The 16,003-nt window shown below is 44.2% G+C and overlaps 1 protein-coding gene across 1 annotated transcript in view; it reads right to left on the bottom strand.

Moving 5' to 3' along the window:
- Nucleotides 1-16,003, bottom strand: part of SLC13A3 (solute carrier family 13 member 3) — an 87,119-nt gene that overhangs the window by 39,848 nt on the left and 31,268 nt on the right. Inside the window, exon 3 of the mRNA XM_018057964.1 lies at nucleotides 15,734-15,897. Within this exon, the coding sequence (XP_017913453.1) occupies nucleotides 15,734-15,897 (164 nt within the window). The remainder of the gene's footprint in view (nucleotides 1-15,733; nucleotides 15,898-16,003) is intronic.

Consider the following 16,003-nt stretch of genomic DNA (forward strand, 5'->3'; position numbering starts at 1 on the left):
AGGCTTGTCGCAATTTAGGACCAGAAACTCAAAAAATGCAAATGCTAGCTGAAACGATGGCTTCTGCCTTTAAGAAGGAGAATGAAAGATGTTTTGCATGTGGAGATAAAACACATTTAAAAAAGGATTGTCCTAAAAAGCACACACAAAAAATTAAAACTGTTGAAAAACCCCCAGAAATTTGCCTTCGTTGCCATAAGGGGATACATTGGGCCAGGGAATGTCGGTCTAAATATGATGTTGAAGGAAAGCCTATTTCGGGAAACTCCAAGCTGGGGACTCCTCAGGTCCCCATCAACAAAAACCAGGGGCAAACTTCATCTTTCCCCTCAAACCCTCAACATCTGGCAGTGCTGCCATTGATATACCAGGCCTAAATGATTTTCTCCTTTTTCCTCAAGCAGTCCCTTTTAGAATACCTACCAGACTTTTTGGACCCCTATCCCCACAAACCTTCAGTCTTTTACTTGGCCAATCTAGTCTGACTTCTAAAGGAATTACTCTTCACCCTGGAGTAATTGATTCAGATTATAAGGGAGAAATTAAAATCATGATGTCATCTCAGATATTATGGCAATTTAAAAAGGGAGATAAAATTGCTCAGTTACTTCTTTTACCTTACATTTCTATTAACTCCTCTGATGGTATGTGGACAGATAGATTTGGCAGTACAGATCAAAAATTATCCTTATGGACATCAATTATATCTGAATATACCTGACCAAATATAAATATCAAAATTAATGGCAAAAATTTTTCTGGTCTTCTTGATACTGGATCTGATATTACTATTATCTCCAAACATTTATGGTCCAAATCTCGGCCTATCCAGAGAATTTCTTGCCAGATTGCAGGAGTTTCTCAAACCAAAGTACAAGAGGTTTATCAAAGTGTCCAAATACATCCATGTGAGGGACCAGAAGGCCAGCCCACAACATGATGACCTTATGTGAAAGATGCACCCCTTAATTTAATAGGAAGATATTTACTTATGCAATGACAAGCTCAAACATGTATTCCACATTTTTCCTAGGGGCCACTGCTCACTTAACAAACAATGCAATTATTAAAATTACTTGGAAAGTGACAAGCCTATTTGGGCAGAGCAGTGGCCCCTTATAAAAGAGAAACTAGAGGCTGCTGAGGAACTTATCTATACACAATTGAAATAGAAACATATTGAGGAATCTTGTTCTCCTTGGAATTCTCCCATTTTTGTAATAAAAAAGAAATCTAGCAAATGGCATCTCTTAACAGACCTTAGAAAAGTTAATGCATCTATGAAACCTATGGGTGCATTACAACCAGGAATTCCATCACCTACCATTTTATTATAGATTTACAGGATTGCTTTTTTACTATACCTTTACACACTCTAGACTGAGAAAGATTTGCCTTCTCTTTTCCTTTTCCTAATCACATTGGGCCTCATAAATGATATCAATGGACTGTATTGCCTCAAGAAATGATTAATTCTCCCACCATGCGTCAATATTATGTAGCCAAAGCCCTTGAACCTGTGGGAAAACAATTTCCTGACTTTCCTATTATTCATTATATGGATGATATATTGTTTTTGGCTCCATCTGTTTTAGAGACTCAACATATGTTTGATATAGCTCAACGATGCTTGAAAGACTCTGGATTAATTATTGCCCCTGAAAAAATTCAAACCTCTACACCTTACCATTACTCAGGATCTATTGTTAATAGATAACATATTACTCCCCAACTAACACAAATTCGTATTGATAAATTATCAACCTTGAATGATTTTCAAAAACTTTTAGGTGATATAAACTGGATTAGACCCTCTTTGGGCATTGCAAATTATCAACTGACTAATTTATTTAATACTTTGAAAGGAGATCCTGATTTAAATAGCCCTCGTTCACTTTCACAAGAGACACGAGAGGAATTCTGTTTAGCACAAAATAAATTACAAAAACAATTTCTTACACGTATTAGGCTTGAATTGCCTTTAAAGTTGTTTAAACTCCCCTCTCTCCATTCTCCCACCAGACTTCTTGCCCAACAAGAACACCCAGTATAATGGATCTATATGGCAAAACCAATACAATATTGTAAAGTTAAAAAAAATAAAATAAATAAAATCTGAAACAAAATAACCACTCTATACCCATTTTAGAGGGACAAAGTCATGCCCTATCTTTATTTAATCACTCTAATAATTATCAATGGGAGAAATAGAACTAAGACTTTGATTGGCTCCAATCCCCATAAAATTGTATTACCTATTAATGAAACTCAATTTGAAAATGCATTACAAACTTCTACCAATTTCCAAATAGCCTTCTTAGACTATTTCATTTCATTATCCTTCTAATAAATTTGAAATTTCTTCAAAAACACTGAATTTATTATCTCTCACATTGTTACATCACAACCTATACCTTAAGCTGATGTTTTCTATAGAGATGGGACTAAAAACTCTAAAGCCTCATTTGGGTGTCTCAAAAAATATAAAGTCTTTTATACTAAATTTCATTCTGCTCAACAAAATGAATTATATGCTCTTATTCAGGTTATTCACCTACATCCTTACCCTATTAATAGTTTCTGATTCTTCATATTTAGTTTTTGTATTAAAAATTATAGAAACTTCTACCATAAATTCTAATCAATCTATTATTCAACAACTTTTTCTTGAATCACAATCCATTATTATATATTACTCATATCCGAGCACATTCTGGCCTTCTCAGTCCAATGACTCATGGTAATGAACAAACTGATAAACTTGTTTCTTTTCTACTCCCAAAGAACAACATGCTCTATTACATAATAATGCTGGCTCCTTATACCAGATTTGGAAAATTCCATACTGCCATGCTAAAGAAATCATTAATAATTGCTCTACTTGTAGACCCCAACACCTTCGACCCATTTCACAAGGTATCAATCCTAGAGAATTACAACCCAATGAATTATGGCAAATGGATGTGACTCAATGCCCTGAGCTTTCGCCATCTTCTTTTTTCCACGTCTGTGTTGATACAAATTCTTCTATATGGGCCACACCTTTTTGAGGCGAAGCTACACAACTTGTTATAACCCACCTGTTAGCTTGCTTTGCAGTAATGGGAACACCTAGTTCCCTAAAAACAGACAATGGTCCTGCTTATATCTCTAACCAATTCAAAAAAATTTTACAATCTTTTTTTTAATCAAACATATTATAGGTGTTCCTTATAATCCACAATCATAAGACATAGTTGAACGAGCACATCACACACTGAAACTACAGATAAAAAAATTTAAAAAGGGGGAATACACAGGAACAATTCTATCTTCCTTATCCAGAACAGACTTTACTAGATTCCAACGAAAAGACTCTGATGCTGGGAGAGATTGGGGGCAGGAGGAGAAGAGGATGACAGAGGACGAGATGGCTGGATGGCATCACCGACTCGATGGACGTGAGTTTGAGTGAACTCTGGTAGTTGGTGATAGACAGGGAGGCCTGGCATGCTGCAATTCATGGGGTCACAAAGAATCGGACACGACTGAGCAACTGAACTGAACTGAACGCAAGATATTCTTTAATCCTATAACTATTGTTAATAGAGCTTTATTTGTTTTCAACTTTTTAAACTTACCACAAGGAGATATCTTGACAAGAGCGGAAAAACATTTTGAGGAATTGAAGGACACTTCTCTTCCTCTGCCCATTTGGTATGAAGATGGGCTAACTAAACAATGGAAATCTGGGAAATTAATCTTACAGGAAAAGGGGTATGCTTGTATTTCTCCAGATGGATCCAACGAACTCACCTGGCTCCCTCTTCAGAAGATCTGCCCCAAGGGAGGCTCTGGCATTCAAAATGAAGATGAAACCAAAAAACCCGCAGAGGGAAGAAATTCCAATACAGGCCATGGCGGCTCTGAAAATCTCCAAGAAGACCAAAACATTCGGGTTGCGATGAAAGCGGTGGAGAAAGTAAAACTGGGCGAAGCAATGGAAGTGACTGCAGAGTGGGGAGGAGGAGCAGGTAGACTCGTGATCAGGTCAACAGACGAGACATATGAGCTGATGGCATGTGAGCTGAGACCTCAAGGATTAAAAGGAGTCAATCATACGAAGAGTTGTGGGAAGAGGGACTGGGGCAACAGGAACAGCAAGTGCAAAGACCCTGAGGTGAGCGTGTGTCTGGTATGTTGGGAAGCAGAAGGAAGACCAGAGAGGCTGGAGGGGGCCTGATGGAGAGGGAGATTAGGAGGAGGTAGGAGATGGGGCAGAGGCTGCGGTAGCAGAAAGTGGTCTGGATCACACAGAGGTCTTGGGGCTCACCGTAAGAATTTTAGCTTCTCCTCTGAGCCAGTTGGGAGTGGAGGCAGGGGAGAGTTTGAGCAGAGGAGAGTCAGAAAAGGATATGACTTCATTTCTAAAGAATCCCTTGCTTGACAGGTCAGCCTCCCCACAGGAGAAAACTGAAGAGATTAAAATTTCCTGCAGCTGAAACCATCACCAAGAGCAAAAGATCCATCCCTGGGCATTGGAAGTGTGATTAATAACTGAACACATGGGTTCAGGGGTCAAGTCTCCATCAGTTGCTTTGTGACCTTAGGTCAGTGTGGTTCTCAGCTAGGGCTGATTCTGCTTCCAAGGGATACTGGACAATGTCTGGAGAAATTTTTGATTGTAGCAACGGGGATGAAGGTGGTGGGGGTGCTACTGGTACCTAATGGTCAGAGGTCGGGGATGCTGCTAAACATCTTGTAGTACATAAGTCAGCCCCCACAAGAAAGAATTTTCCCATTTAAGATGTCAAATAGTGCCAAAGTTAAGAAACTGGCTTAGATAAATCCCTTAATCTCCTTGAACTTCTTTAATCCATAAAAGTAATAATTCCCCTGGTGTTATCAAGAGAATTAAAGAATTGATTTATTTGCTATAGACAGAATATTTTCATTCCTTCCCACCCCCACTCCAAATTCAAATGTTGAAACCGAATCCCCAGTCTGATGGTGGTGTTAAGAGGTAGTGCTTTGGGAGGTGACTAGGTCATGAGGGTGGAGCCCTCATCAATGGGATTAGTGCCCTTATAAAAGACCTCACAGAACTCCCTTGCCACTTCTACCATGTGACTGCACAGCCAGATGACAGCCAGGCGGTCTGTGAACAAGGCAACAGGCCCCCAACAGATGCTAGATCTGCTGGTGCTTTGATCTTGGACTTTGCAGCCTCCAGAATAGGGAGATATAAGTACTCAGCCTGTGGTATTTTTGTTGTAGCAGCATGAACAACTGAAACACCATTTAAAGCAAGGACCAGCAAACTTCTTCTGCAGAAGGCCAGGCAGTAAATATTTTCGGCTTTGGGGGCCATATGATGTCTGTTGTAACTACTCAAATCTGCCATGGTATCATGAAAGCAGCCCTAGATAATATGGAAATGAATAAGTGTGACTAAACCTTTATTTTTCGACACTGAAGATTTCACATAGTCTTCACATGTCATAAAATCTTCTGCTCGATTTATACAACTATTTAAAAACATAAGAGCTATGCTTAGCTCACAGGCTAGATGAAAAACAGGTGGCAGGCTAGATTTGGTGCACCCAAGTTTGCCAGCCCCTGAGTTTAAAAATTTAACAGGAATCTGAGCACTAGTGAGGACTCAGGAAATGCGGGTTACTATTACGAAAGTACAAGAAAATGGCCCCTGGAGTCTGGAACTGGTCTGACCCAGCTACGACACAGCATCCTCTTGTTGGACCTAGATAATCTCACACATCACTGACTACAGTTACTCTGAGACTGATAAAATAAGCCAGAGTGAGAACACTGTGATCTTGTTTAAGCACAAAGCCACTTACCACCCACAAAATACCAAGCATCCCCTTCTCTTGCTAAAGAAATGGCTACTTCTTACCTAATCACAGAATTGTCCACAGGTTTGTTTTTTTTTTTTATCTATTCGCTTTGTTTTCGGCTGAGCTGGGTCATCCTTGCAGTGCGTGGGCTTAGTTGCCCTGCGACATGGGGGATCTTAGTTTCCGACCAGGGATCGAACCCATTTATCCAGTATTGCAAGGTGGATTCTTAGCCACTGGACCACCAGTTTCTGACAGCACCCAACCTAAAGCAAACCTTGCTTCCTTAGGTCCCCATCCCCACCCCAAATGCCCCAACCAAAGTCTGAATAGTGAGAGGTTCTTTCTAATATCTCTGAGTTCCTTGTCATTGCCCACGGTGTGTGTGTTTCCTCACTGCAGCAATGATAACAAACTCAGCCTGTTTAACTACAAATGCGCTTTGGCCACTTTGGACAAAGGAGGAAGGGTCTAGACTGCAGCTCTGGCCCTTTCTCTGTCTGACCTCAGGGGCTTGGGGAAGTCTCTTCCCTTCTCCACTCTGGGCTGTTCTTTTCCTGCTGATACGAGGGAGCAGGGTTCCACCGTGGCCGACTGTCGTTTTTACTGTGCCTAAGGCTGGGGTCTGAAGGCTAAATTCAGATCGTCTCACCCTGGGCCATGGGGAAAGGGCCTCAGGGCTCCCATGGTGGGAGCTCACATTCAAATGCAACGCCTGAGGCTGGAGGCCAGGGCACTAAAGCAGGAAGTGAACGGTTGTTCATAGGACACTGATGCTGGGGTGGTGGTGGGATGCAGAGTCACTCCCTGGAGGGTGACCAGACAGGGAGAACTCTGACCCAGTGACTCCCAGCTGCCACCCATCCCTCACTCACTCTGTACTCTTCTTAACTTGGCCGGGAACAGATGTCCTGCAGCATCAGATACTTGCAAAGCTCACCAGCATCTCAGGTATAACCACAGCCCGCCCTCCTCAGCCCTGGATGAACATTAGAATGTCCTGAGAAAGCCCAGGTCCCACTCTGAAGGTTCTGGTTTAGAGGCTTTGGGACCTCAGTATTTTTCGAAAGCTCTACAGCTGGTTCTGTTGTGCAGCCAGGATTGAGAAAGCGTCCTTGAATTTAGAGATGTGGAACTGATGTCTCCAGTGGCTGTCCATGACCCTATGGGGTAGGGGGTTGTGTGTGCTCACCAGTTTGCCACAGTCCCCACCTGGCCCCTTTCTCATCCCTGGAACCTGGTCGCTGCCAGCATGAGATCTGGAGAGCCGGATATAAAACCCTAGGGCCGCAGACAAGGCATGCATGCTAAGTCGCTTCAGTCGTGCAAAGTTGACTCTTTGCAACCCCATGGACTGTAGCCCGCCAGGCTCCTCTGTCCATGGGATTCTCCAGGCAAGAACATTGGAGCAGGTTGCCATTCCCTCCTCCAGGGGATTTTCCTGACCCAGGGATTGAAACTGGGTCTCCTGCATTGTGGGCAGATTCTTTACCGTCTGTGCCACCAGGGAAGCCCGCAGACAAAGCAGAGGAGGATATTCACACAGACACACAGATACACACACACACACACACACACACACACACACGACTGTAAACAGTAGTTATTGGTAGCAATTAAGATTAGGAAGGAGAGACTTTACTTTTTCTTTATGCAAATTAGTCCCATTCCATTAGTAATGTGAAACAGTTTGATACCAAGTATTATTTCCCTCTAATAACGATGCCTTTAACACAGCTGTTGACTGTGTGGATCACAATCAACTGTGGAAAATTCTGAAAGAGATGGGAATACCAGACCAGCTGACCTGCCTGTATGCAGGTCAGGAAGCAACAGTTAGAACTGGACATGGAACAACAGACTGCTTCCAAATAGGAAAAGGAGTACGTCAAGGCTGTATATTGTCACCCTGCTTATTTAACTTATATTCAGAGTACATTATGAGAAACGCTGGACTGGAAGAAGCACAAGCTGGAATCAAGATTGCCAGGAGAAATATCAATAACCTCAGATATGCAGATGACACCACCGTTATGGCAGAAAGTGAAGAGGAACTAAAGAGCCTCTTGATGAAAGTGAAATTGGAGAGTGAAAAAGTTGGCTTAAAGCTCAACATTCAGAAAATGAAGATCATGGCATCTGGTCCCATCTCTTCATGGCAAATAGACAGGGAAACAGTGGAAACAGTGGCCAACTTTATTTTGGGGGGCTCCAAAATCACTGCAGATGGTGATTGCAGCCTTGAAAGTAGAAGATGCTTGCTCCTTGGAAGGAAAGTTATGAGCAACCTAGATAGCATATTAAAAAGCAGAGACATTACTTTGTCAACAAAGGTCCATCTAGTCAAGGCTATGGTTTTTCCTGTGGTCATGTATGGATGTGAGAGTTGGACTGTGAAGAAAGCTGAGCACCGAAGAATTGATGCTTTTGAACTGTGGTTTTGGAGAAGACTTGAGAGTCCCCTGGACTGCAAGGAGATCCAACCAGTCCATCCTAAAGGAGATCAGTCCTGGGTGTTAATTGGTAGGACTGATGTTGAAGCTGAAACTCCAATACTTTGGCTACATGATGCAAAGAGCTGACTGATTTGAAAAGACCCTGATGCTGGGAAAGATTGAAGGAGGAGGAGAAGGGGACGACAGAGGATGAGATGGCTGGATGACATCACCGACTCAATGGACATGGGTTTGGGTGGACTCTGGGAGTTGGTGATGGACAGGGAGGCCTGGCATGCTGCAGTTCATGGGGTCGCAAAGAGTCGGACATGACTGAGCGACTGAACTGAATAACGATGATGATAAGGTCAATGAAGATGAAGTAGAAAAAAAAAATTGGAAAACCAAGGTGCTACTCAGCCCTTCATCCCTTTGCTTCCTGTGACCACGGTGACTCACATGACCACATGAAAACAGGCCAAAGTCTCCAAAGATTGTAACTTCCCTGGGTCCAGAAATCACTGGCTGGTTAGGAGCTTGGTGCTTATGTAAGATCTTATTCAAATAATAACAATCCCGGAGCTGGTATCAGGCAGGGAGAGCTGAACATTCACATTTGTAATCTTACAGCAGTCTGGGAACAACCTGGGAGAGCTGGGCAGGGTTATTACCTTCCTCTTTACACCTAGGGAAACAGGCCTGGACAGATAGGGTAAGGTTGGGATTGAGATGACCCATTGGGTCATCGTAATGACCCAGTTGAATTTTAGGGGCAGAGTTTTTAATGGCAGAGTCGGGCTTGTTCCCAGGACTGTTGATTTGCCACCCTTGAGTCTCACCCCATCTCCAAAGGCATCTACCTGGCTCAAACCTAGAACATCTAACTATAATGTAACCTCCCCAGCATGACTGAAATATTCTTGAAGCGGAAGGCTCTTAGGAAAGAGTTCTTGTGTCAAATTTGGAAAAGAGCACCCCAGGGAGAACAAAGACCCCCAGGGTAGGTAGGTTTACACACATTCATTTATTTAACACTCACAACCACTTGGGCAGTAAGGATTTATATCTCCATTTTATATATTAGGAAACTGAGGCTTAGAGCAATTCAGTAACTGGTTTGTTTATTAATTGATAGATTCCACACATTTATTGATCACCTACTACATGCCAAACAGTGTTCTAGGTGAACAATACTATAGTTCACAGCAAGGAAAAGGAGGGATAGAAGCTCCTTGGAACTTGGAGTTCATGGAGATGGGTAATCAACAAATAAATCCTTCTCAATTAGGAGTCATGGGAAACTTCAATCTGAATCAAGGTGTAAGGCCTTATTACCCACTCTTTCTGATTCTTGGAACCCTTATACTGGTTTTTATATAATGGCAACTATGTAACTGCCACGTATTACCCACGTCTGTGTGCCAGGATCTCATTTCTCATGTACGCTTCACAATGATATACACAAAATGGGAGGTTTTGTCCTCATTTTATAGATGAGGAAAGAGCCTTGGGAAGAGGCCCCTCTCCCAGCCTCACGAATGAAGAGGGAAGGAGAGGGCAGTGCTTAGCTCAGCTGACAAGACTGCTTTTGAAATGATGGCATCTTCGGCATTCCTAAAGGAAAGACATAGGTGGCAAGCCAGCTTTTTTTCTTTCTTTTTAGTTAATTTATTTGGCTGTGCTGGGTCTTAGTTGCGGCTCGAGGGATCTTTAATTGCAACATGTGGGATCTAGTTCCCTGACCAAGGATTGAACCCACGATCGAACTGCATTGGGAGCATGGTCTTAGCTACTGAACTACCAGGGAGGTCGCGAGCCAGCCTTCTTTGGGCAGAAAAAAGGAGGGGAAAGCATTGTAGATTTTAGGTTCAAAAGCCTGGTGGTCCCCTTATTGGCTGAGGGGCTTTGGGCAAATACTTCACCATTCTGTGCATCAGTTTCACCCTCTGTGAAATGGGCCACCCCTTCAGGGATGAAGTGCAGGATCTAATCGGAGCATGCGTTGTAGAAGGATGCTGGAGAAACCACCACCCATGCGGCCCTGGTCCCCCAGGCAGTGCAAGGAGCCAAGTGTGTAACAGAACTTCAGAGAAGCAGCGGGGCTGCCCTCCAAGACTGAGGACCCCCAGGGTCTTGTCCAGAGAGCCCTGCCCTGCCCCAGGCTCTATCTCATCCCGGCACGTGCCTGTAAGCACAGATTCCAGATTCAGACAAAACTCGGCAACTAACGCACCATGTTGCTTTGGGCAAATCATTTTGCCTCTCTGACCCTCAGTCTCTTCATCTTTAAAATGGGGATGATCTTCGTCATAGTACGGTTATGAAGATTAAATGAGGGAATGGGTCTGAAAAATTTAGCACAGGCACAGGGCGTCTTTAGAAAATGGCAGCTCACATCACCCTCACTGTTGCTGCTCTGGGTTCCCCTCAGGGACCTCGAGCCTCCAGGAGCCCCCACCCTGGCTTGGCCCCTGACCAGAGTCTCCACTCCGTCTACCCCTGCCCTCTCCTCCTGCCACCAGGACAGAACACAGAAAGTGGATGAAAGGGAATGAATGTCTCTTTGCCCTGGAATTACCTGGTTCAGGTCTGAGGGCTGATCATTAACCAGTCCCTGCTCTCTGATCCCACCGCCTATGAAAGCAGGTGTCTGCTCCCACCCCCCGCTGGGTCTTCTGCCTCCAGACATTCTGCAGAGTAAGGGCAGAGACTCTGGATCTGACGCTGTGTGTGACCTTAGGCAAGCCCCTTCCCCTTCCTGAGTCTCAGGTTTTGCTTCTTCTTTCACATAACTGACTTTCACACTTTTTTCCCCCTTTGCCACTAAACTCTTGGGGAAAAAAGACTTCCGTGGGAAGTAGATCAACAGAAGAGCACAGGCTGTAAAGTCAAGCAGACTGGATTCAAAATACCGGAGCTGCTGTTTTGAAACCACGTGACCTTGGGGACTACAATCAACCACTTTTTCAGGTTTCTCCCTCCTTTTCCACTCTTCTAAATGAGGTCAATGCTAGTTCCATGTCATTCAGGGGTAAGGCCCTAAGATGAGACCTATTTAGCACGAAGTAAGTGCTCAACAAACATCAGAGACAGTTACTTGGAAGCTCAGGGTATAACGTATTATAAAGAGGGAGCAGCTAGGTTGAAATGAGAGAAGGAGCAGAGTCAACTACTTGCTGCCACCCCACAGTGACTATGAGGCAGTCTCTTGGAACCCCAGGACTCAGGGGAAACAGTTTGAAAACTGACAAAGCCAATACTGAAAAGTGAAAGTGTTAGTTGCTCAGTTGTGGCTGACTCTTTGTGACCCCACAGACTGTAACCTGTCAAGCTCCTCTGTCCATGGGATTCTCCGGGCAATAATACTGGAGAGGGTAGCCATGCACTTCTCCAGGGGATCTTCCCAACCCAGGGATCGAACCTGGTCTCCTGCATTGCAGGCAGATTCTTTACTGTCTGAGCCATTACTAGGCATCTGCTAGGGAATACTCAAGATCTGCACACTGTGGTCCACAGGCTGAATCCTGCCTGTTGCCTGCCAGCTATGGTTTTAAGTGGATGGAAAAAAAATCGGTAGAAGAATAGTATTTTGTGATGTAAAAATTATACAAGGTTTTAATTTCAGCACCCACAAGCAAAATTTCATTGGACCACAGCCACACCCACTCATTTACATATCATCTATGGATGGTTTCTCCCTGCAAGGGCAGAGTTTGAGTGGTTGTGACAGAGTGGCCAGCAAAGGGTTAAATATGTTACCGTCTTGTCATTTACAGAAAGAGTTTGCTGACCCCTGCCATAGAACATCTCTTCCTGCCCACATGGAAGACTTTGACCTTGTATAGATCACAGCTTTGCCACTTCATTAACAATGTGATTGATTCTGGACATACCATGTCACCTCTCTGAACCTCACCTGTAAAGGACATAACTATTTCTAGCTTTCAGGGCTGTCGCGAAACGAAAATAAGCAAGACCCTTGACTGCATGACGGAGAAATACCCGTATCACAGTAAGTGAGATTAACTCAGATGGTGTGTGCCTTTGTACTCAGTCACTCAGTCGTGTCCAACTCTGCAACCGCAGAGACTCTAGCCCCCAGTCTCCTGGAATTTTCCAGGCAAGAATACTGGTGTGGGTTGCCATGCCCTCCAGGGATCGAATCTATGTCTCCTGCGGCTTCTGCATTGGCAGGCAGATTCTTTACCACTGAGCCTCCCGGGAAGCCAACTTAGATGGTACCTGAATCAGAGTTTAGATTTTTAACAGATAGGTAATTATTTTCATGCATATTTGAAAAAATAGCACACACAAGGCTCATGGTTTCATAGATACGTCTTGTTGTGTTTGTTGGGGTAAATGATCGAAAGGTACTGCGGCAGACCTACCATCTCAGCTCTCAACACACACCTTCCATCTTTGGGTCCCAGGTAGCATCTGTCATCTGCAGCATCCTATTCTTATCTCAGCCAGACGGAGTAGGAAGCAGGCAGGGAGGGACCAGAAGCTGCACACACCATTCCTACTCATACCCCATTGGCTAATCGTGATCACATGACCATATCTAACTGCGAGGGAAGCTGAGACATTCAGCCTTTTCTCTGCACAGTCATGTGCCAAGGTGGGGGTTCTATTATTAAAACTGCAAAGGAAGAATTGAGATTGCAATCTCTGCCCTCTTATATATCAATTTAAAAACCTCCTTTTGAAACACATCTGCATAAACATCTGAGTTAAATCTGAGTTAAATTCACCCATTCCAGTCCATCTTAGTTCGCTGATTCCTAGAGTGTTGATGTTCACTCTTGTCATCTCCTGATAAACGGGGAAACAGTGAAAACGGTGGCTGACTTTATTTTTCTGGGCTCCAAAATCACTGCAGATGCTGACTGCAGCCATGAAATAAAAAGACACTTACTCCTTGGAAGGAAAGTTATGACCAACCTAGACAGTATATTAAAAAGCAGAGGCATTACTTTGCCAACAAAGGTCCATCTAATAAAGGCTATGGTTTTTCGAGTGGTCATGTATGGATGTGAGAGTTGGACTATAAAGAAAGCTGAGTGCCAAAAAATTGATGCTTTTGAACTGTGGTGTTGGAGAAGACTCTTGAAAGTACCCTGGACTGCAAGGAGATCCAACCAGTTCATCCTAAAGGAGATCAGTCCTGGATGTTCATTGGACTGATGCTAAAGCTGAAACTCCAATACTTTGGCCACCTGATGTGAAGAGCTGACTCATTTGAAAAGACTCTGATGCTGGGAAGGATTGAGGGCAGGAGGAGAAGGGGACGACAGAGGATGAGATAGTTGGATGGCATCACTGACTCAACGGACATGGGTTTGTGTGGACTCCGGGACTTGGTGATGGACAGGGAGGCCTGGCGTGCTGCAGTTCATGGGGTCACAAAAAGTCGGACATGACTGAGCGACTAAACTGAACTGTGTAAACAAAAAGAAAGACGTTTTAAAGCAGACAGGATATGGCAGCCATTTTGAAATTAGGAAGGGAAGACCAAGGGAATCACAGAGAAGCCAGTGAACAGTCTTGACATCCCTGTGTCTGTGAAATGACCTGGCACTGCCCTTCTCTGACAAGGAAGATAACCCTTTGTTCTTTAAGTCACTTGCAGACAGGCATCCTCTTATCTGCAGCCAAAAGAATTCTCACTGATGCTGCTGATTCCATGGGGAAGGGAGTGGGCTCCGTAGCCAGGCTGCCTGGGTGCAAAGCTGTGCTCTGCCATTTGCATGCTGTGTGACTCAGAGAAGTCAGTTCTCCTCTCTGAGCCCTCATTTAGTTATTTAAAGATAGGGCAGCCACTTGTGTTTTGTCGCCTTTAGAACACAATTTCTGAGATTTAACTGAGTCTAATTCCTCAGCTCACAGTAGGTTCTCATTCTGTGTTGCACGAGGCCACTCTTATTTATTTATTAATTTGGTCCCTTTTATCCCCATTTCCCAATTCCATCCTTTTCAAAGCAACCCCTCTAATGCATTGAATGTGTAGCTTTTCCTTTGTTTATGTTCTTGCAAAATGTTCTGTCTTTTCTAAGTATTTTTAATTTACATAATGGTGTTGTGTTCTCTTGGGTCAGCCCAAACATTTGTTTGCGTTTTTCCATGAGGTGTTACAGGTTTCCCTGATAGTTCAGTTGGTAAAGAATCTGCCTGCAATGCAGGAGACCCCGATTCAGTTGCTGTGTCGGGAAGATACCCTAGAGAAGGGATAGGCTACCCACTCCAGTATCCTTGAGTTTTGATGTGGCTCAGCTGGTGAAGAATCCGCCTGCAATGTGGGAGACATGGGTTCGATCCCTGGGTTGGAAAGATCCCCTGGAGAAGGGAAAGGCTACCAATTCCAGTATGCTGGCCTGGAGAATTCCATGGACTGTATAGTCATGGGGTCGCAAAGAGTCGGACACGACCGAGCGACTTTCACTTTCACTTTCATAAGGTGTTACAGAAAGCCCAGTGAACTTTTGGGCCAAACCAATATAACTCATTCTGGCTTTCCCAATCACAGCTAGGTTTTATGAGATTTATATAAATATGCGTGAATGCTAAGTTGCTTCGGTCGTGTCCGACTCTTTGTGACCCTTTGGACTGTAGCCCGCCAGGCTCCTCTGTCCATGGGATTCTCTAGGCAAGAGTATTGGAGTGGGTTGCCATGCACTCTTCCAGGGGATCTTCTCAACCCAGAGATCAAACCCACATTCCCTGTGGCTCCTGCATTTCAAGCGTATTCTTGACTGTTGAGCCAGTGGAGAAGCCTTATATAACTTTATGTTCCTCTGAATCTTTCCTCCAGAAAGCAGTTTGGTGCTCAGTGAGGGTGCTCTCCACAACCTACCTCCTCCATTACTGGCGGTGGTGGCTGTATCTGAACCCTGGCCTTGACCATAGGGACTGCTGCGCTAAAGATGGTCACATGACATGAGTCTCCTTCTGGACTTTTGGTACTTGCATTCAGGGTTAAATTTCTGCATTCCAGGGTATATGAACCCTTAATTTTATTAAATATTTGCAGAATGCCCTTAGGAAAGGCTGATTGTTCACACTCTGTAGCAGCAAAGACAGTTCCAGCGGCTCCCATTCCTGCCAACATTGGGCACTCTCCAGCCTTCTTATTTTTGCCAATCTCACTGAAGTACAGTTCCTTGTTGTTTCAATTTACATAGTACCTACTTCATAAGGGTGTTTTGAGAGGCCAAGGAGGTAATGTACGTAAAGTGTTTAATTCATTGCTTAGTACATAGTAAATGCTCAATAAATGCACTTTTTACAAAAGGTACCGTGGTTTGATTTAGCTAATCCTCAGTTATTCTCATTATTACACTTGGCACATAGTAGGTGCTCAATAAGTGCATCCCCTCTGCCTTCCCCGACATGGCTTGATCATCCCCACTCCCACTCTCCCACCCTGGTGGAGTTGCTCCCAGTCCCTTCCCACAGGCTCACCCGCAGTCTCCTCACTCTCCCAGCTGAGGTCCTTATGAGAATCCCTGTGGCCGAAGAGACTCTTCAAGATGGCATTGGCGATGGGCAGCATCATGGCGGTAGAGGCAGTGTTGCTCAACCACATGGACAGAAACGAGGTGGTCGCCATCATCCCCAGGATGAGCCTGGGAACAGAGGGAGTTAGGGGCAGATCTAGAACCGGGGCCCCTGGTCCCAGTTTGCATCCCACTTGTCTACAGATGGAAAGTCAAGGCCCAGCGAGGATGAGCC

The sequence above is a fragment of the Capra hircus genome, chromosome 13 (assembly GCF_001704415.2).
Source record: "Capra hircus breed San Clemente chromosome 13, ASM170441v1, whole genome shotgun sequence".
Taxonomy (NCBI): domain Eukaryota; kingdom Metazoa; phylum Chordata; class Mammalia; order Artiodactyla; family Bovidae; genus Capra; species Capra hircus.